The following is a 20,457-nucleotide window of genomic DNA, read 5'->3' on the forward strand; positions in this document are numbered from 1 at the left end:
ATTCTCGTTACAAAGATCTTTTAAGTTTGAAATTAATGAGTCAATATTAATTACTTAATTAAATTTAATGAGTCATCATCAAAGTTAAAATTAGAGATAATAATGAGTTGAGTCGATATGAATTTTTATTGGTTTAAATTTTGATTCAATTTCATAAAATGCATTTTTGATTTTGGCACTAAAATATTATTTTTGCTTAGATTTTGACATGTATATATATGAAATCATAATTGATCTTAATTAATTTAATAATTTTAATTTAATATAATATTAATAAAATATAAATTTTTAATATAAATTATATATTAATTATACATAAATATAATATTTTTGTTAAATTAATAACTTAAGTTAAAGTATTAAATAATAAATTTATTAATGTAATATATATATATAAATATAAAATTAAATAAATAATAAAAATAAATTATATATATACCAAATCAAGTTGAAATGGATCAAATTTATTTAAAATTGACTCCAACTCTACCTCCATTTAAAAAAAAAATAATTTGACCCGAAATTCAATTTTTTAAAAATTAACTTTATAGAGTCGAAAACTGACAATATAGATAGATTTGACATTCCTAAGTAAGTAAAAACCAACATGCATACGAAGATGGGACGCAAACAGCCAGGCTGGGCCTAGCTGAGCCCTATTAGAAAATGAAGGATGGGATTTATATTGTTCTAATGCTGGGTTTAAGACTAAAGCCCATTGAATAAATTTCATATTCTGGGCCCCAAAAAATCATATTAATAGAGAAACCAGGGCCGCCCATGAAGCGCTCTACCCGTGGGCCTTTGTTAGGTCAGGTCGGGACGGACGATTACTACCTTCCTCTCTGTCAAGTTTGCTCTTTATTTCTGCGCCTTTGTTTCGCCCCTTTATAGCTCCGTGTATTGCTTTTGCTTCTAATTCGGTCGAACTTTTTTCACACTCAGTTTCAGGAAAATGAAGAAACCCATTAGCTCAATTGCAACTTCAAGCAAAACCCACTTCGAGGAAAGTGAAGAAGAAGAAGGAGAGGGAGGAGAGATCGAATCTTCATCCGAAGAAGAGAAATCTGATGATACCATTGATTCTGATGAAGTGGGTATATTTTATTATACCCTAATTTTTCCCGCAATTTTCAATTGAATATTGATTGTGTTTTTTGTTTTCTGGGAGGGTTGTAGGAGGAAGAGATAGAGCGTGAGTTAGCTGAAGTTACATTTGAAGAGCTACAAAAAGCACGCGCCGATGGTACTGATTCAGTTTCTCGCAAACCCCATTCAGAGAACAAGCATCGCCGTGCTAACAAGAATAGGTATCTTATTTACAATCTGAGAAAGAAGTTTTTTTTTTTTTGGCTTTTTAGTACAATTTTTTTTTTTGTTTTGATTTGTGTTTTTTATAGGCCAATGGAGCTTAGTAGCAAGAAACCAGTGAGGTCATTTAGACAGGTTATTCAAGCTCCTAAAAAGGTAAATTATGTTTCTTTGAAATTTGGCTTTGTTTTTAGTGGAATAAGAATAACATATTGGTTGCTGAACAGTAAGTTGTATAATTGTAGTTTTGCTTGCTCAAATTAATGTTCATTTGGTATCTGACTTTTGCTTTAATGGAATCATGTGCCTATTAATGTTCATTTGGTATCTGACTTTTGCTTTAATGGAATCATGTGCCTGTTGGTGAGCTGTAAAAGACTTCAATTGTGTGGTGGTTGTCTGAGCTTGTAATTTTCTTTTAGATTTTATGTATGTTAATAGTAAGCTATTGAATTTGGTAGTCTCCGTTAAGGTCATGGATTTTTTCAGTTTCGAGTTTTTATCTTTATACTTGATGTTAATATGGTTAGCTTGTAAGTGGCAAACATGATCCCACTTTGAATTTATATATTTTAATTAGTGTGTATGATATATTATCCCAATAAATAATCATTTTTTATTCTTTTTTTCATCTTTGGAGAAAATATTATGCACATTTGTTGTCTTTTGTAAATGTCAAATAAGTAGTAGCTTAATCATTCTAGTTGCTTTCTCCTCACTAAATGTTCTTTTGCCAATTTATGTATGCAAGATCCCAGTTATTGTTGCAAATCTGATGGAAAATCCCAATAATTGGGATCCTTTTTTTAAAAAAAGAGCATCACCTGCTGTTTCTTGTTTTCAATTACTACTGTAATAAAAAATAATAAAGAACAATAAAAGGTGAATTCAATTTGTTTGCTGCTTTATGTGCAGGTGGCACGAGACCCTCGTTTTGAATCTTTATGTGGCACACTTGACGTCGAGGGGTGAGTGTCTTCTCTCTGTATCATTCAATTAGTTGCATTTTTGTCATTTGTTGCTTGGCATGTGCAGTTCTCTACATTGGTTTCATCGCAACTTTTATATTCCTGCACAAAGTTAGTTTAAGTCTACCTGCCCATGCATATCTTTAACAAACAAGTAGGATGGCAAGTTTTTCATGGGTTAGTCACTAGGAATCTGGTACTTGGTAGAATATTAGTTCTAACTGTTGTCTTTAAGGAAAACATTTTGATGGGTTGATTGAGCTTCATTTGTTAGTGACCAAAAAAATCATTCTAGTTCATCTATCAAGAAGGGAAAAAAGAAAAGTTAAATGCTATTGAAATTTAATGATTGAATGTCTTATCCAGAATAATGGTGGAAATAGAAGAAAATCTTAAGAAAGCCAGCAAGTGGGATCTGATTATCTTTTACCAGTCTATGGAGCCTACTTTGATAAATTTGTTTGAATAAGTTATCCATATTCCATAATTTTATTGTGGAGTAGCCTAGTTTGCTTTGAGAGACTCTATCTCATTTGAGACCGGATGTTATTTTTAAACTTCAATAAGTAATGGATCTGCATGTTATTTCTCAACCTCTTGATTGAGATAGCATTCAATGGTCGACGATTTGTCAAAGTTGATGGTTGTGACTTCTTACTTACCAGAATTATGTCTGTTTTACATCTTGGCTTTAATAATCCCTATACGATTTTTCCTTAACCTGTAGCTGACAGTTATTTTTTTATTTTGCAGGTTTAGAAAAAGATATAATTTTCTATTTGAGAAGAACCTACCAACCGAAAGAGAGGTGCTACTATTCTCTAACCATTGAATCTTGACTCTTTTTTTATAGTGTCTTTTTCAACAATGTATTTCCTGGTTATGACAGGAGCTGCAGAAACAACTTAAAAAAGCCAAAGACCCAAAAGTCATTAGTGAACTGAGGAACCATATTTCTTGGATTGTAAGTGTGTATATATTCAAAAGAAACTACTATACATCTTGTTTTAAAATCATTGTCTTCTGTATGGCATCTGGATATATTGAAGCACTTTCCTATCTACTTTTTGAAATCAAATCACATATCAGGACAAGCAACTAAAGTTTGAGTCAGCAAAGAATACCGATGCAGAGATTCTGGCTGAGCACAAGAAGAAAGAAAGAGAAGCGGCAAAGCAGGGGAAACGCCCTTTCTATCTTAAGAAATGTACTGTCATGAATCCCTCCCTCTCTCTTGCTATAACTTTCTTGTTGTTTTGTGCTTTTGGAATTTGACAAGGAACTTAACAAGTAACTTGAAAAGTATATTTTCTTACTAATAGAAAGACTTTCGTATGTTAGCATCCATTGACTATAGAGAACACTATAAACTGTTATGTTGATTATGTGAACATTGACATAATGTTGAATCATGTTGATTATGCCTAAATGATAATTCCTATGAATCCATTTTAAAGGATGCTAACTTGGATCACTTCTTTGCAGCTGAAATTCGGAAACAGAGGCTTATTGAGAAGTATAAAAAGCTCAAGGTACACATTTGACATGTAATTTAAAAATTTTCTCTATGACATTAAAGTAACTCTCAACTAATTAACTTAATTGATGTTATTATCAGTCATCTGGCAAACTTGAATCCTTCATTGAGAAAAGGAGAAGGAAGAACGCTGCCAAGGATCACAGATTCATGCCCTATCGCCGGCCCAACAACAGCGAGCCACAAAGTTAATGATTCCACAAGTTTTCGGTGGCTTGAGATATATATGGTCCTCCATTATGGATGGTTAAGACATGCCTCCCTCTATTGGTGTTGGTTGAGATGAGATTGGGGCTTTGAGTGGTATGCTCCTTTTGGGCATTGTGCTACCATCTTTTGGTTTAACTTGTCATTTCACTGAGTTAAAATAAGCTATATTTTTTGTCCTCACTATTTGAGATTTTGTTGTAAGCTGTGGATATGATTGATTTATTATCTAATTGGTATCTCGTCATCTATTTTCCTTTTTAGTAACAGTGTGGGGCAAGTTTTTGTTTTCTTTAGCAGGTCTTGCCAAAGAGCATGCTATAAAAAAATTATTGCTTTTGTATTGAAAAAAGAAAGAATTTAAGACAGAGAGTAATTCTTTTGCAAAGAACTTCAAAAATATATTAGGAAAATTTTCGACATTTTCGCTATTTTCTTTTCATTATGAAAATTTTCATCTGGTTACACTCCCTCTCAGTCCGTGCACCACAAATGGAAACACGATTTATACGCAAAATTGACTCTTTTTCAAGTCTCTAACCCTCAAAAAAACCAATTACAACCTGATTACACTCTCCTTGAATATGTATGCACAACTCTACAAAACAGAAACTTCTAGTTACATGGGTTTAGCGCACTTCAAAAATCCTTTGTGCCTTAACCTTTCTCTAAATTTACTTGGGTATATGGCCACAGAGTCTAAACAGAGACCACCCTTTGTATGTGTGCAATCAATTTGGGTCATAGATAACCTAATCTTTGTTGGTGAACTAGAGTTGTCAACATTGAAGTCCCCCACATGGTAGTGAAACCATTCCCCGGGATCACTCAAGGTACACTGAGATGTGGCATACTGACCATCCGAAGTCCATAGCTGAAACCGTACGGGTTTTATATCCCAACCATGGACATGCTCAGGGTTGCAGATCCGGCGCCCAAACCTCCTAGAGCCACGACCTAGGTGCAGTCTGAAGAAAACGCTATAGGTCCCCGCTGGAAAGGGAAACTCCACCTCCCCATCAACTTCAAACCACCAGATTTGCTGAAGATATGCAATGGAACAGAACCTAAATTACAAAGAAAAGGAAATTGAAACCAATATCCAGCATTCCATTTCAACACATGGTGTAAAGATCTATTTGATCAATCTACCAGCATTTCACACAACATCAATTGCATCAATCATTTAAGTTTTTTTACGTTTCCATGATTCCATCCAATTATGTGATGCACACAGGTTTAAAAAAACAAGTCGTGTAAGAAATCCTTAAGTTTATATAAATAATGCTTGAAGTGTTTGTCCCCACAACTTAAAATAAAGATTGAATGTCAAACACAGTTGCCTTAAGCCTTTAACCTTTAACCACAGCCGACTCAGACCAAGGAAATGAGAAACCAGGGAAGAAGTCAAAAGTGGTGAGCATCCGGGAATTGTCTTTGTTTTCCATAAGGAAGCAAGCTTTTTAAAGAGGAAAACTTGCAGGGACCCAGGGAGACCAAATCCCATTTAGACAATTTCCAATGCCTCTTCCATATCAAAGCATCATTATCATGCATTACAAATGGAGATCCACATAATACATCCAAATTTAACAACAAAAATAACAAAAAATAACATACTTTGGGTAAATTCAGAAAGATATGCGCAAGCAGTCTTGGTTTTGATCAGCCAATAAAAAAAATTCATGATAAGAAACTAAAAATCCTCTTATTCTCCTCTAAACTGAACATGTACACAAAAAACAAAATAACTTCTTCTTATCTCACCTAGATTCCTCAGTAGGAATATGATTCCAATATCTTCGATCATCAATCCCCGTTATTCGTAACCCCTTTGAAGAGATTGACAAACAAACACCACCTGTGCTCTTATCTAGCCATACTTTCTGCAAAAGGAAGCCAAATTCTCAAGCCATCAATCAGACAGGCAAGCCATGAATATTAACCTAGCAACCAATACAATAAAACAATAAAACTTTAACTAATATCCCCTCTTTGATAACATGAAAGAATCCAGGCCCAGTAATTAAATCTTGTCAGTTATGAATTTATGATTGTTTCATTCTAAAAGGAAGAAAAATTTTCAATTAAATTAATAACACAACTAGTTTATTTACCAAGTTTTGCTACATCCAAATGGTTAATTCTTTTTTTTTTATCCCCTTAAATTTATTAAATTTATACGAGCATATTATAAATCAAAGAAAAAATTAACAAGGAACATCAAATTATGGAAAATTTTAAACACAACTTGGTCATCTAGTAGAAACTGTATTCAGAAATAACAAAAGAACAAAAAAAAAAAAAACTTAAAGCTGTAAAGCAAATCCCTGAAGAAATTTATCTGATTGATGGCTGAGTGAAAGCCAAAAACACGGGGGAAAAGTAAAACAGTGAAATTTCGAGTCTTTATGAAAGAGCCAGCTCTCCAAAAATAAAAACACAGAAAGGTTGAAGACCCAGAATTTCAAATCCAAGTCTTTCTCAGAATCCAAAGAAAAAGCTAAAAACCATACCTTGGTGCCACCATCAAAAGTATTAGCTGTGCAGAGCCTTGTATAAATGTCTCTTTTACCCAATTTTTCTGGCACATAGCCAAGAATTTTATCAACAAGAATTTCATAATTGGGTGGCAATTTCGATTCCCAAACAAAATCAGCCCAAGAAGCACCTCTAAATGCTCTGTTCAACTTTGCCAATTTGCATATCTCTGGAGGATCCAAAAACCCAATAATTGATGCCACACAGCTCTCAGGCAGGTCCCCCAAACCGGGTGATGATGAAGAAAAGGATGATAAACGATCTTGGTCTATGAACAAAGCAGAGAAATTGGCACCCATCAAGAGAAAAAGAACAAAAAAAAAAAACAAACTAGAAAGTTCTAAGGGAGAGTACTGATAAAATCATAAGAGGGTGGGAGAGAAAAAGAGGGCGGTGGCAAAGGAACTGGGTTGGGACGTCAACAGCACCTTTACATGTAGTGTATTGGACATTGGTGCTTCAAATAAAAAAATGGGGTGGTGCGTTAAAACACGGACACGCACTCGTTTTTTAAGGGCGTTTTTGTTTCTGTTTTGTCTATTTGTTTTCTGAGAAAAAAAGAACAGAGAGAAAAAAACGAACGTGACAGGTATGATTTGATTGGACGGTAAACGAAGGAAGGCTGCTGGATTTTGGATTTGGTATCATATGTTTATTTGGTTTGTAGTTGTTTTGTTTAACCATGGCTTTCAGTGTTTTTAGAGTATGGAAAATTTTTGGTGGTGCTGAAATCAGTGGAAATTGTGGATAAGTCATAAGCATTTTATCTGAAAAAAAAAAATCACTAAAATACTGGGGTATACCTTAAATTTTGGTTTAAAGAATTGGTCCAGAAAGTTTTTCATATGGACAATGAACTTGACTTTGTGGTTTTTCCTTTTCAAGTAATGTTTTCAATTAACAAACTTTAAGACTATAATTCCACTATAAATGAATGAAAAGTTACGAAAACCTCATATTTTTTGTTGTTTGAGGATTGGGGAGTTTTATATTTAGAAGCTTGACATATCTAGCTAGTTCTCTATTCATGCTTAAGCCATCCATTGTAAGTGAAACTTTGCTTAATCTTTCAATTGCGTAAAACAAAAGGCATTTAGGCTGTCTTGATCAATTTATAGGATTATAGTAGTAGGAAAATGAAAGGCAAGGTGGGTTTGAAACTTGAAGATCAAAGGCAAGAAGAGACTGCCCCCTCGCCTCAAAGAGTAGTTGGAGAGCCAAATCTGACCACAGTAGTTAACTCGTATTCAATAGATCCATTCTCTCACTTGAGAAATATCTTAATTTGACAGCTATGGACTTTTCCTTTTCTTGGCCTAACTTTCTTTTTCAAGTTTCTTCGAAATTGTTCTGAAAAACCTTTTAATGGAAGATAATTTTACATGTTTAGCACTATCTATAATTGTAGTACTGATTGCTAAACCTGCGGCTTAGAAGGTTCATTAAGCAGGAGCGATCGAGCGGCTACAATTATTCTAATTAAGCACGTATTGAGATTTGATTTAATACTTTTTATTATCAATTATATTAATGAAAACTTATTTTTATAAGTGAAATTATCAAAATTTAAATTTTGATCAGAGTTTAGTATTGTACGGACACGTGAGTACTGCATCATGTATTCCTTTAGTAACGTCAATTAGTGATGAAAGGTTGGATGTTGGTTCTTTTGCCAGCTTAAAAACAATTAAGTCTGATCATAAATTCAACGAATCCCAGGAAAAAGTCGTGACAATGTGATGTAAAAATGTCAAGGCCAATGTTGTTTGTTTTCTGGTGATGATTATCCAGCATCAACTAAGCCAATATCTCTTGAAAAGAATGATATGACCCAACTAAATTACAGTAGTTCTAGAAACTGTTAAACTCAATCATCTTCACTGGCGATTGACATCCTAGAAAAAGAAAAAACGAATCTTAGGTGACAGATTTTTTAACAAATTATGAAAAGAAGAAAAAAAAATATCTGCAACCCATGAAAAGGATTTGTTCCACATTGTCAGATCTTCTTTTATCATGAAGCCGGTACCTCCCATCCTTGTCGAGGATAACAGCTTTGATGGTGCTGAGAAAGAAGACAATGAAAATAATTTACAGGTTGAATACAGCTATGATGATGACATTTGTGGTAAATCTCACGGTCATGTAGGCCATAGCCAACAAGTTGTTTTTTGTATCTCTTTGGTTTACGGCGTAAGTCAATGCCAATGGGGAAGGAAACCAGTAATTCTGGCAAACTATGTTATATATTATAGACTATAGTAGCAAATTTAATTGATCTTTTTTTTTTCTTGATAAAAATGGCTGTTGAACCCCATAAATATATGATCAGTCGGTTGCCAGTAGTTTTTGAGTAAAAAGATGTGCTTGGTTTGCTTTGAAATTTATTTATTTGATTCAATTGAAGAGGTGTAATTGAATTGAGTTAATCTAACAAAATTCCTCGAATTCATGAACTGAATTTATTTGAACTTGATCAAATCTTATCCTAAAAATAGACTCAAGTTACTACTCGATTTTCCTGAACTTGATAGTAGTAGATCAGTTGAGGAGTTACTGGCCAGTGAAATTCAAGTAATTTTGAGTCATTTACACCTTTACAACATGAGCTGAAGTAGAATTGAATCAAGTGATAAGATGGGCACATGCAAATTGTCGGAGAATTGTGCAGAGTGGTGCAAACTTAGGCAGTGAAGGATCGAAAGAAAAAGACATGAAAAGACGACACTTCCAATGAAAACTTTTAGCGGACCAAATTGTAAAAATATCATCATAATTAATCAATTGATATAGATATTATTAGTAGCACTTTCAAGTGTATCCTGAAAACAAAACAAAGATTATGTTCCATGGTTTAAAGCTTGATAAAGGCAAAAACATCAAACAAGTTTTGTTTCTCTATTATTCTCCATAAAGACAGAAGTATGGTGAGAAGACAGTGGACGTCATTCGATAGGTTGACAAAGCTGATGAAAAATGTATCAAAGACTGAATCATTTGATAAAGACATTAGCGGTAAAGCAAGATCCACAAAATTAAGAGTTTAATATTTTATCGGCATACCGCATCACTGTTGGATGGTTAATAACTTAGTATTAGCATTTGAATCCTTACTGTAGCCCTTTGAGTTGCACTACCTAAAGATAGTGCTTGGAACAATTTCAATATTTTTAACATAGAACATGTTTAAACAAGGATGTATAGCTTTTCTTCGGGTGTCATGAATCATCGTTTTCAGTCTCCAATTCAATACCATACAATTTGTTGATGTCATGACACGATGGGATGACTAAAGGACAATCGCCAGAATAAGTGCACTTTTGCCTGTTGTCCCGAAGTAAAAGGCAGGTCCATTCCATTGGATTGTTGGCTTGTTGCAGTCCACGCTAAAACCCGAGCTTTTATAATGGGGTTGGGCTTACACATGTTTCTTTTAAGATTCATCTTCTAGGCCAGGTTCTGTAAGGAATTTTCTCTTTAGAGAAAAGATTTGGCTATCAAATAGATTTTTTTTTCACGGAAAGAATGATATTCAATAATCAAATACAAGGGAATTTTTTGGGATACTTGAACTGTTAACTTTGATCTTTCCCCTGCCTCCGATGTTATGACGGCTAGGCTGGCTGATTTTCCTGAGAGTTCATCCCCATATCCTTGATCACCAGCTTCCTTCTCATGCACAAGAATGCGAAAAAACAAAAGATGGGCTATAGGAAACATGGACATGAAGAGTGCTATAATTTTGTCCTGATGATTAGCTGTCCTTTATTGTGAAATATGAAATCTCACTATGTTCAATATGTGATTTAAAAAAATGTCTGTATGATATGAAACAAAACAGCAAAAACTTTAATTGCTCTGATGCATATAATTCCAAGTTTCATGTCTGATTTTCCAGATTCCAATTCGGAATAGAAGTGTAGAATGAAGAATAAACACAAATAAACGAAATCCTTTATATATGATGATAAATTTCCGATTGCATTGTTCATAATTCTGATAAATCTTCAATAAATGAAATGAACAAGATGAAATGACTGCTATAAAGAATTTCAAAATACATTAAGAATCAAAGAATAAAAACCAAATTAATTGACAACAATACTACAGACAGAAATCTAAAATCTGTCCTGGAAAGAATGACTTGTTATGCAGTTACTGTGTTCATACAAATGGTTCTGGCACTAGACTGACCAATCTTATCTGCAACAAAAGAATGAAAGAATAATGACAGATTACTCTACCTACAAATAATTATGTCCCTTTCTGTATGCAAGAATGGAATCAAAAGAGATGGTATGTATGAAGAAAAAGTAATCAGCAACAATCAAATTGGCTGAGAAAATGAGGATGAGCTGCCGGCAACGTCAATTGGTGTCCAAGCTGAGACTGAATAAAGTGGCTGATCTAACCAACTTAGAGTAAGAGCGCCACCATCCTGCCCTTGCTTCTTGACACTGTAGTTATCACTAGAGTACATCTTCAACAGCATTTGGCTCTGAAGCAGTTCCCTCTCAGTAATCCCCATGCATCTGAACCCTCCTTGCTCCATCAACTGCCTCCACTTTTCAAAACTCTCATGCCTTTCAAACCTGTCGCTTCCTTCACAAGCAATTATATTCCTGATTTCCCGTGCAAACATATCCTCTATTTTGATCCTAACCGGACTCTCCAAGGGAAGGCTAGAATCAATTGAGTCAAATATGGCAGAGTAGTGACTCAATGAATTGGTAACTCTTGCCTCTAAGCTGAGGACATTGTGCTCAGCTTCTTGCTCTGCCATGATGACCACTGTAGGGTTTGTGCTACGAATAAGTCCCAAAAAGTCCCTGAGCGCTCCGACATTTCCATCGTAAAGTGTCTTGTGCAGTTGAAATACACAATTCACAGCTACACTCTCTTTCTCCTTCACATGAAGCATCCACAACCTCACATCTTCTAACCTGTCCACAACTGGATGGAACTCAAAAGGCAAATTCAATGCCTCAGCAAATCCTGCGAGCCTGTCTCCTGTTTCATTCAGTTGTTGCTTGGACTCACCAATTCCAGTAACTCTAACATGACTTGGTGGATTAATCCTTGAAGCTAAACTCTGGAACAAACTAGGCCACTGAAGCCCTTGCTTGATGTCGAAATCTATAATATGAACCCTGTCTTTCCCCTCGAAGGCTCTCAACAATATCTCATTTGATGTGAAATGAACAAATTTCGGAATTGGGCTTACCTGATTCAAGAGCCTCAATGCAGCACCATTGTCATCATCCACCCGATCAAGCTCTCGAGGAATTGTGATATGAAAAATATGAGGCCAGAGCCTAGTGACTCGAAGAGCCAAAGCTTCAGTGTAGTAAGCAGCCAGACGGTTTATAGCATTTCCTCTCGGAGAAGCAAGATCCCCCAACTTGGCTATAAAATGGTTGATGGCAGCAATGTTCTTTGATCCAATTGCTTCAACGCAAGCTGTAAGTAAGTGGACAAGCTCAAACCCCTGATGCTCCCCATGGTTGTTCTCCTCATAAACCCCCACCGAACCAGCACCCTCATGGGGGTAAGGGTTCTTAGAACCATTACCCCCTTCATGTTCTGTGGTTTGCTCTTTTAACCTAAGTCCTAAGCTATGATTGTCTGAAGAAGTACTCGTTCCTGAAGCTTCCTTTTCCGGCCTGCGGATTGTTTCAACGTCCTTTTCCCCGAAGTCAGTGATCTCAGTTATTACTGATTCGATCCATGGAATTTTAGACAATGGCAAAGGCGGTGAAATCACTTCACCAGGCACAAAACACACCCTTTCTTCATCCCCTGAACAAGTCAGAGAGAAAGGAACTTGAGGAGCATTTTGTCCTGTGAAACTTGGTTGAAACCAAAAAGTTCCAGCACCTAGTTGGCCTAAACTCGAATTATCACCACCACCTTCAAGAATATCACCAGAATTATCGTTATCACTGCTACCCTTTTTCCTCTTTGCCCGTCTAATGACTGATTCATCAATTAAACCCTGCTCAGCAAACCTCTTCAAACTTTTACCTTTCTCCCAAAACACATCTTTGTTCTCTCTCCTTCCTTCAAATGGATTTTGTGCACTAGTAGTCAATGGTGGCAGCCGGATATTCCGCTTTAGAGAACAACCACTGTTCTTGGATTCAATTGGTTTCTCCACAGAAAGGCCAACAGGCCTAATAGGCTGTGACCTTGAAGTGTCCTTACGAGAAAAACCACATGGCAAGTCCAATCTCTGTGTGCTCATTGAAGTCTGGAAATGGCAAGCTTGAAACTGTGCTGATGCTTCTCTCCTCAATCTATGCCTTGGTGACAGCAATGTAGAACTAGAACACCCAGCCAACATTTCTCTACAACCTTCCTAGTTTCTTCCTTTTGTTTCTTTTTTAGTTCAATTTCAATTCACCCACCCCCAGTTCTTTTTCTCTATTTTCTTTCCCAATCTCTCTTTGTTTCTATAAATTTTGAAACTGTGCAATGTATGATCTTTTGTCTTCTTCTTTTTTATGTATAAAATCCTATTTGTTCATATGAAACTTTGCATGTATACTGGAAAAATCAAACCTAGAGAGATAGACAAATTCTGATTGTGAGAATTTTTCAAGAAACCAAAAGAAATAAAATAAAAAGGAATCCGACGAAAAATACAGTAACAAATTAAAGAATATTGAAAATGGATCTTTTTTATTTGTCAGGTGTTCCTATATGAAAAATGTTTATGTATGCAATGAATAATTAGTAGATTATGCAAAAGAAAACAAAAAACCCTCCCCAGAAAGAATCAAAGAATTGTTAAAACTAAACTAAAACATCTACCAGAAAACAACCATCGGATTCCCAAACATTCACAAACAACTCATTCAAAAAAACCATAATCAACAGTGTAAAAAACATCAATATTGGAGACAAAAACGCATACTTTCTCAAACCTGTACTTCAAATCCTGAAAAACTTTGACACCCATCTCAACTTTTGAGGTCTGCAACAACTCCATGGTAGCTGAAAGCCTGAAACTGAACCCAAACTCAAAAACCCAAGCTTTGAAAACCAACTAAACATGCATAAAAAAACAAGCTGAAAAACGATCAACCAACATTAATGAAACATCTCTCGAAGCTCACTACCCAAAAAAACCATAAACCAGAAAAAGTTTGTGTTTTTATATACTTCTATATAATACTAGTAAAGCTAAAGCTTTTATTATTTTTCTTGGTTCCGCTTTAACTCCTTCTACTACTACAGTATACTACTCTATACACCTGACTACGAGCACTTTCACCTTCACGTCTCTATCATTGCTTTTCTCATTTTTTTAATTTTTTTGTTGGTTCCTGGGGTTCATTTGAAAGAAAAAAATTACGATGGGCAGAGGTTGAAAAGTTGTAGTTCGAGAAGACAAAGGAAGTTTAGTTTTTCTTTAGCCGTTGGATTTTGAGATCTGACGATGGAGAGTAATAGTCTTGTGACCGTTGGAGAATTGTCGGTGAAATATGACCGTTAGAGGGAGAAGGAGTTGGTGTTTGGAACTCCGAATTTTTGAGGGAAAATTCTTCTCTTTTGGATGGAATGGAATGGTGAAGTTCACGTGGCATGCACGTGCTTGTCTCCTGATTCCCGTTCACTTGACCGTTGGGTTATACAGCATGACAGCACAATTATTTTTTTTCTTACATTTATGAAAATTAGCATCTTTTGAGTTTAACTCCCTTGACCTTTCAATTTTAACAAACATAGAAACACGTGGCGCACGCTCAGCCGCCACTAGATGGATTTAATCGTAATTTACTTTATGTAAGTGAACTTTGACCCGCTTATGTTGGTTAAGATTGATGGCCTTTTTGTCTGTCTCTTATGTTACCAATCGCATTCTGCCAGGATGGAACAAGGTAGGGACATTGTGGTCAATTTGCCTAGTTCAGTTACCCACGACCACCTGAAAGAATCTAGGAAAGTAGAGACAGGATGGAAAAAAACTGGAAAAGAAAAACCGTGAACACACAGCCTGGTAAATCATCCCAGGAAAAAAAGGTGAAAAGGAGATTTACAACGAAAGGTAAAAATATGCGTGTCAGAGTAAATTCTGAACCCACATGGTAGTTGGTATATTTCAACGGTTGAGCTAGAAATGAATTGTTTTTTGTAGCCAAGGAATGATATACCGTGCGTAGAGGTAATGTCATTATTTCAAGGCTGCAACGGAATTTCTTGGATTATAAAGAAAAGGAAAGTATCCAGATTCCACAAAACATTATCTCATTTAAAGCATCAGGCTCAGCTCATAACAGGTTTTTTTTAACTTGCAGAGAACTGATGAACGCAGAAACAATACACATGATATGATCTGCATCATGAGAAGTAACCTGACATTTATAATATCATAAATCACTAATATATACTATACATTCCCTTCAATCAATTGAACACCAATAAAAAGCAAAATACTGACCATTTCCAGTCAGATTAATTGTATCCACTCCTGAAATTTCATGTATTTCAACCAAACACAAACCCTTACGAAATTCCATAATTGCACGCATTTCTTCAAATTTAAATAATCTAAAATTTTTGAGTAATTTTCTTTCCGCAATATTCGTGCAGGAGTTAGATGTTATTAGATCAACTCCAAAAATAGGGCTTCTTGTTTGCTGGTTAAGCCAAGTTCATTCAGCGCCAAACTGCTCTCTCCATCACTGAAAGCACGCCTTGGATATGGCCTCACCTGTTGAAATGATAAAATTAGCATGGTACATATTCATTGCAGGAAGGCGAGTAGTGAATATTTTCATCGAATACTGAAAAATAAATCATGAATCTATGAAGTTACCAATCTATAAGTGCCCGGCTTGACTCCTCTACCAATATCTATGAAGTCATACAGAGACTGCAAAGCAAACCAAAATCAGGTCGAGCACAAGGAAAAGCAACAGAAGTAAACTCTTCTTCACAAATTTACCTGCAGCCTATCAGACTTCAGAAATCGACGGCCCCTGCGACTGCCATCTGGCATTCGCACTAGAAGGGTTACAGCATTTTCCTCATCGGCTGCTGGCTCCCGAGGCAGAGAAGCTTCTTTAGCCGCTAATTGTCTCTCACATTCCTGCAAATAAGAATCACAAATGATACAATTCAGAACCAAGAAAACTATACGTATTATCTACAATGAGTGAAATTATATTTACAAAGAGTAAATGAAGTAGAAGAGCGCAATGCTATGTTGATTGCACGGAAAAGCAACAAATAGATAATACTTCTTTTTTCTAGTAGAGAGCAACCTAAATTATCTGGAAAATAAAATGAAATTTGTATAATCTCCAGTAAGACATCCAAGGAATGAATTGAAATAATAATGATGACAACAATGAAGACAATAGTTGTTTGAGATTTACAAGTTTGTCTTGCTTCCAGTACAAATTTACTGGTAAAATTTAATCATCCCATGTAAACTTAAAAGCAAAAATAAATAAATAAATAAAAACCTTTGACTTATTGCTAGAATCTCATCCTTTATCTTAGAAAATCAAGATACAAGAAAGAATATATCATTTTCCTTAATAAATGGACTGACCCTGTGGCCAGCTAAGTTTATCGATGATCAAAACAATAATTATAAATAATACCTGTTCCTCCTCCATTTTCCTGCGAAATTCTTCCTCCTTTCGTTTTTCTTCTTCAAGAGCAGCTTTTCTAGCTGCTTCCTCCTCTAAACGGTGAGCTTCAGCTTCTTGAATTGCCTTCAACTCTTTTTCTCTGTCAGCTTGCAGTGATGCATTATACTCGTCATCCTGAATGCATCCGGTAAGCATGCAACTGTTAGACAATTACTTCTGGCCCAAATTTTAAAAAACTATTTTCTTTCAGTCTGAGCACAAAAATACTAACTTGCTGTTCCCGTATCATGCGTTGAGCTGCCACAGAGGGTGATGGAGGATGAGGGGTACGCCAGAGATTGGAGCCCTCAGATTGCATGAAATGATGAGGTGCATATGCAAAACGATATCTGCTTTCAGGGATGCCACCAAACATTGCAGCCTCAAGCATGACTGCCTCATCATGCTCCGTAGAAGATATGCCTCCCCACTACAATTTAGTAGAGAGCACAACCAAAAATTTATTTAAAGTAAAGAACATGGGTTAAAGGCATTACATAGAAGAGAAATCATGAGTAATAATATGGAATATAATGAATATTTAAGTTCTCATTGGGCATCAGCAGAAATTATAAAAGGGTTAAACCTCATCAGAAGGGAAGTTGTTTCCATTGTTCAGTGGGAGATGGCCTATGCCTTGCAGTCCAGGACTTGATGGTGGGCTAGCCTCACCAACTCCAACTTCTTTTGCAGATTCCCTCAAGCCAGATGATGTCCGCCTGGACCTGTGCCTAACTGGAGGCTGCTCTGCATCTTCAGCTTCATCTTGAATGGAAGAGCTTCCTTCTGCTAACCTACATCAACTCAATTCAATATAGCCATAAATGAAGGAACACAGACTTACAGATTCATAATCAGAAAACAATAGCAGATTGCTTAATGCTTAACCAGTAACAAAGAGATGTACCTCCCATTTGAGGCTGCTATGCTCCCCAGATGCACCTCAGCTGGTTTGGAAGCTTCTGCTTCTGATGTTCCAGCAGAACAACCCTGCTCACGTAATGCCTTCTCTTGCTCTGCTGTCTGAATGTGTTCATGTTAAATACAATGAAGAGATGATTATAGGAAAACATGATCTGAACAATCTAAAGCACGACAAACCTTCAAGGACAATGAAACTGCTTTTGCAAGTTCAGCATCCTCCAAATGAGATTGATTGTGCCAAGGCCCAGGATCACTTAACTCCTGCACAAACATGAAAAGGAAATCTGTAAGGCAAACATTTATGCCAACTACAAGAAGGAAGTGCAGCAGACAAACTGGAAGCACCTGTTTGTTAAAACTTACCTCAACATCCCGTTTTGAAGCCTCAATGGCAGCTTGAATCATTTCTTCTTCAATGTCATTGCCATAGCCTGGCAAATTATCAAAGGGGGGAGCACTGGGTGTAACACGTTGGTCATGAGAGTTATCATTCTGCCATCTTGGCTGCACAGTTGAATCCTCATCCACTTCATCAATTATAACAGTCTCATTGGTATTTAGGCCATGTGCTTGTGCAGTTTCAGAGACACCCTCAATGGCAGGAGCGTGACCAGAATGACCTGATGGCTCATTCCTATCCTTAACCTCTACCGGCACCTCTCTTGCCTCTCTTTTATCCTCTATCGGCACCTCTATTGCCTCTCTTGCATGTGTAACCAATGGTTCACAAGTTGTAAAAGCAGAAGCACCATCAGAGAAACTTCTATGAGAGTTTGGATCAAGAATTGAGAATCGGTTCATTGTTCCAGATGCTGGGAGAAGTGGAAGGACTGGACTGTTTGGTGCAACTTCAATCGGATCATCTATATCCATAGCATCATCTACAGGAACTACAGTTGGTATTTGCTGTGTGCTGGAAATAGAAACAAAAAAATAAAATAAAGCTATAGACAGAATTAGTAATCATAAAAAAGAATAGCACAATTCACAAACGTGTTTCTGTCTCCTTCACTAAAATGTGCATTTACAGCTGCATTGAGATCACCACCATGCTCCTGATTCCAAGTAAAATACTTAACAGGTTAGCAAGAGATGCACATATTTTACTTGATTTTAGCAACAGATAAAAACAACCCAACTAAGTGAAAGAAAATGCAGCTCAACAAGAAGTTAATTTGATCATGATAAATGATGTTTCCGAACAATCTCATCATCAAGCAATTGTCTTCAGAAAAACGTACAAAAGGACCTTAGAATGACAAAATGAAGTGATGCCCACGAACCTCAGAGTCTGCTAATTAGAATTAAACATCAATTCAACCATCACTATGAAAGAAGGGTGAACACTAAGGAGTCCTAATGCAAACAGAGTACCAAAGACATAGAGGAGCCGCAAGGCTTTTAAATCACTAACTGTGTGCCTTTATAAGAGCGTCATGACTAACAAATGGAGGTTCACAAAAACTAAGGCATATCACTTATGGACATTGTATCTTTTTGCCAGAACCATGAAAAGAACACAACTTCAAATTCGAAATATTTGCAACCTCATCTTTTCCTTCATTCTCTCCTTTTTTTCAATTTTTTTGTGTCCAGTCGACCATCCAATTTCTTTCTTTTCTTGTTAATTTAAAAAAAAAAAAAACAAGTTCATTTGACTAATATAAGTTAAATACACATATAACAACCAATTGAAAAGAACAAAAAAAAAAACGATTTTTTCAATAATTCATTCAAACCGTAAAATAATCCATTGATAAGAGTCGTCCACTAAAACCCTAATCCAATGTCGACCAATGAAACTTCAATTATTTTCGAGGAACGAATAATACGATAATCAACAAACTAAATCATCAATGCAAAGCAAGAGAAACCCTACTTTTTAACAAATCAACCAATCATCCAATTATTTATTAACCTGTAATCCGAAATCACTTCAATAATCAAGCTAAAAAAAACAAAAAATTAAAAATTGCTCAAATTTAATAAAAAAGTTTCCAATAATTACCTCAAGCTTTTCGATGGCAACAGCTTTGGATGCCCCAGTGATGCTGATGAAAGTCGCGATTGTTTCCTGATTAGGTCTCGCCATTGGAGAAACTAGGGTTTCTTTTTTATTTAATTTTTTTGCAGCTTGCAATTTCAGGGTTTTTTTCTTAAATTTGCAACGAAAAATTAAATATGAGAGAAAGAGATGATTGTTGTGGAAATATTGGCTGAGGCAAGTGGCGTTTTAAATAAGGACTTGTTTGGAGAATAAGCTAACAGTTATTTATTTGTTTTTTTTTTTTTTAAGGGAGGAGTTTGGGATCGGTAGTTTCTCCAATCTTATACGCTTCTTGAAGCAGAAATAATCGTTTTTAAGACTTTTAGATAAACGCTGAATAAAGTAGCTCAAAGAAGGGGAAAAAGAAGTCCAATAGTCGATTTTGTCACTTTCGAGAGAAAATTGTAGAATTAAGGCATGTTTGGTGATAAATTATTAGGCTTTTTATTCTCATTTAACATGGGTTATACAAAATTAATACTTTTGTTTTTTTATATATTGATAATGTAATTTTTTAATTTTGATTAAAAGATTGTTATGTGTTTGAATTTTTTAAATTATTTTTTTATTTTTATATATATTTTAAAAATTATGCGTTATTTTATTAATTATAATTTTGAAGTTTAAAATTTTAATTAGAAATGGATGAAATAATTTTTCATTAATAAATTTATTTGTGTATATACATATTTAGTTTATAGTAGATTTGATAATTTATATCACCGTATCATGTAAAATATTGTATTTATATAATATTTTACATAAAAATTGTTAACCACTGTTTATATTGACACAAAATAATAAAATATAATTTTTTAATTTTATTAAACCTATTTATAATTTTTTTAAAAATTTTAAGTCTTATTATTTCTATATTCTTTATTCGTATTATTTTCATATAACATCATCGTATCATATTTTAAATTATTATTTATATTAAATTTTATGTTAACTATTCATTAAAATGTTAAATTAAAATATTTTATATTTATTCCCACAAATAAAGCAAATATGGTAATTGAATGTTTCAAGAATCAATTATTGATACTAATTTTAAGTCTTATTATTTCTATATTCTTTATTCGTATTATTTTCATATAACATCACCGTATCATATTTTAAATTATTATTTATATTAAATTTTATGTTAACTATTCATTAAAATGTTAAATTAAAATATTTTATATTTATTCCCACAAATAAAGCAAAATGGTAATTGAATGTTTCAAGAATCAATTATTGACACTAAATCTAGTTCATCTTCAACTTCTTAATTTA

General features: G+C 34.9%; 4 protein-coding genes across 5 annotated transcripts; 1 reads left to right on the plus strand and 3 right to left on the minus strand.

The window, feature by feature from the left end:
• Window positions 1–787: 787 nt before the first annotated feature.
• LOC111277802 (rRNA biogenesis RRP36-like protein) lies at window positions 788–4,286 on the plus strand. The gene is made up of 9 exons (XM_089746119.1): window positions 788–1,093; window positions 1,180–1,310; window positions 1,401–1,467; window positions 2,227–2,279; window positions 3,033–3,087; window positions 3,169–3,243; window positions 3,369–3,486; window positions 3,765–3,811; window positions 3,898–4,286. The coding sequence occupies exons 1-9, from the start codon at window positions 956–958 to the stop codon at window positions 4,006–4,008; spliced, it is 795 nt and encodes a 264-aa protein (XP_089602245.1). The 5' UTR covers window positions 788–955; the 3' UTR covers window positions 4,009–4,286.
• A 139-nt stretch (window positions 4,287–4,425) lies between these two features.
• On the minus strand, window positions 4,426–7,523 carry LOC111277792 (F-box protein PP2-A12-like). Its single transcript, XM_022864211.2, has 3 exons — window positions 6,540–7,523; window positions 5,791–5,909; window positions 4,426–5,090 (listed from the first exon to the last, which is right to left on the minus strand). The coding sequence occupies exons 1-3, from the start codon at window positions 6,861–6,863 to the stop codon at window positions 4,643–4,645; spliced, it is 891 nt and encodes a 296-aa protein (XP_022719946.1). The 5' UTR covers window positions 6,864–7,523; the 3' UTR covers window positions 4,426–4,642.
• Window positions 7,524–10,579: 3,056 nt separating this feature from the next.
• Window positions 10,580–13,980, minus strand: LOC111277819 (scarecrow-like protein 28). The gene has a single exon (XM_022864237.2). The coding sequence runs from the start codon at window positions 12,905–12,907 to the stop codon at window positions 10,892–10,894; it is 2,016 nt and encodes a 671-aa protein (XP_022719972.2). The 5' UTR covers window positions 12,908–13,980; the 3' UTR covers window positions 10,580–10,891.
• Window positions 13,981–14,910: 930 nt separating this feature from the next.
• LOC111277829 (plant UBX domain-containing protein 8-like) lies at window positions 14,911–19,337 on the minus strand. 2 transcript variants are annotated; one of them, XM_022864249.2, is made up of 11 exons: window positions 19,141–19,337; window positions 18,126–18,187; window positions 17,496–18,045; window positions 17,310–17,393; window positions 17,116–17,231; window positions 16,795–17,002; window positions 16,441–16,638; window positions 16,179–16,343; window positions 15,515–15,658; window positions 15,386–15,442; window positions 14,911–15,280 (listed from the first exon to the last, which is right to left on the minus strand). In XM_022864249.2, exons 1-11 carry the CDS (start codon window positions 19,222–19,224, stop codon window positions 15,173–15,175), a joined length of 1,776 nt encoding a protein of 591 aa, XP_022719984.1. In that variant the 5' UTR covers window positions 19,225–19,337; the 3' UTR covers window positions 14,911–15,172. The 2 variants fall into 2 exon arrangements, with proteins under 2 accessions (XP_022719984.1, XP_089602250.1); XM_089746124.1 differs by lacking the exon at window positions 18,126–18,187.
• Between the last annotated feature and the right edge of the window lie 1,120 nt (window positions 19,338–20,457).

The sequence above is a fragment of the Durio zibethinus genome, chromosome 17 (assembly GCF_047325235.1).
Source record: "Durio zibethinus cultivar Kanyao isolate XHJ-2024 chromosome 17, ASM4732523v1, whole genome shotgun sequence".
NCBI classification, from domain to species: Eukaryota; Viridiplantae; Streptophyta; class Magnoliopsida; order Malvales; family Malvaceae; genus Durio; species Durio zibethinus.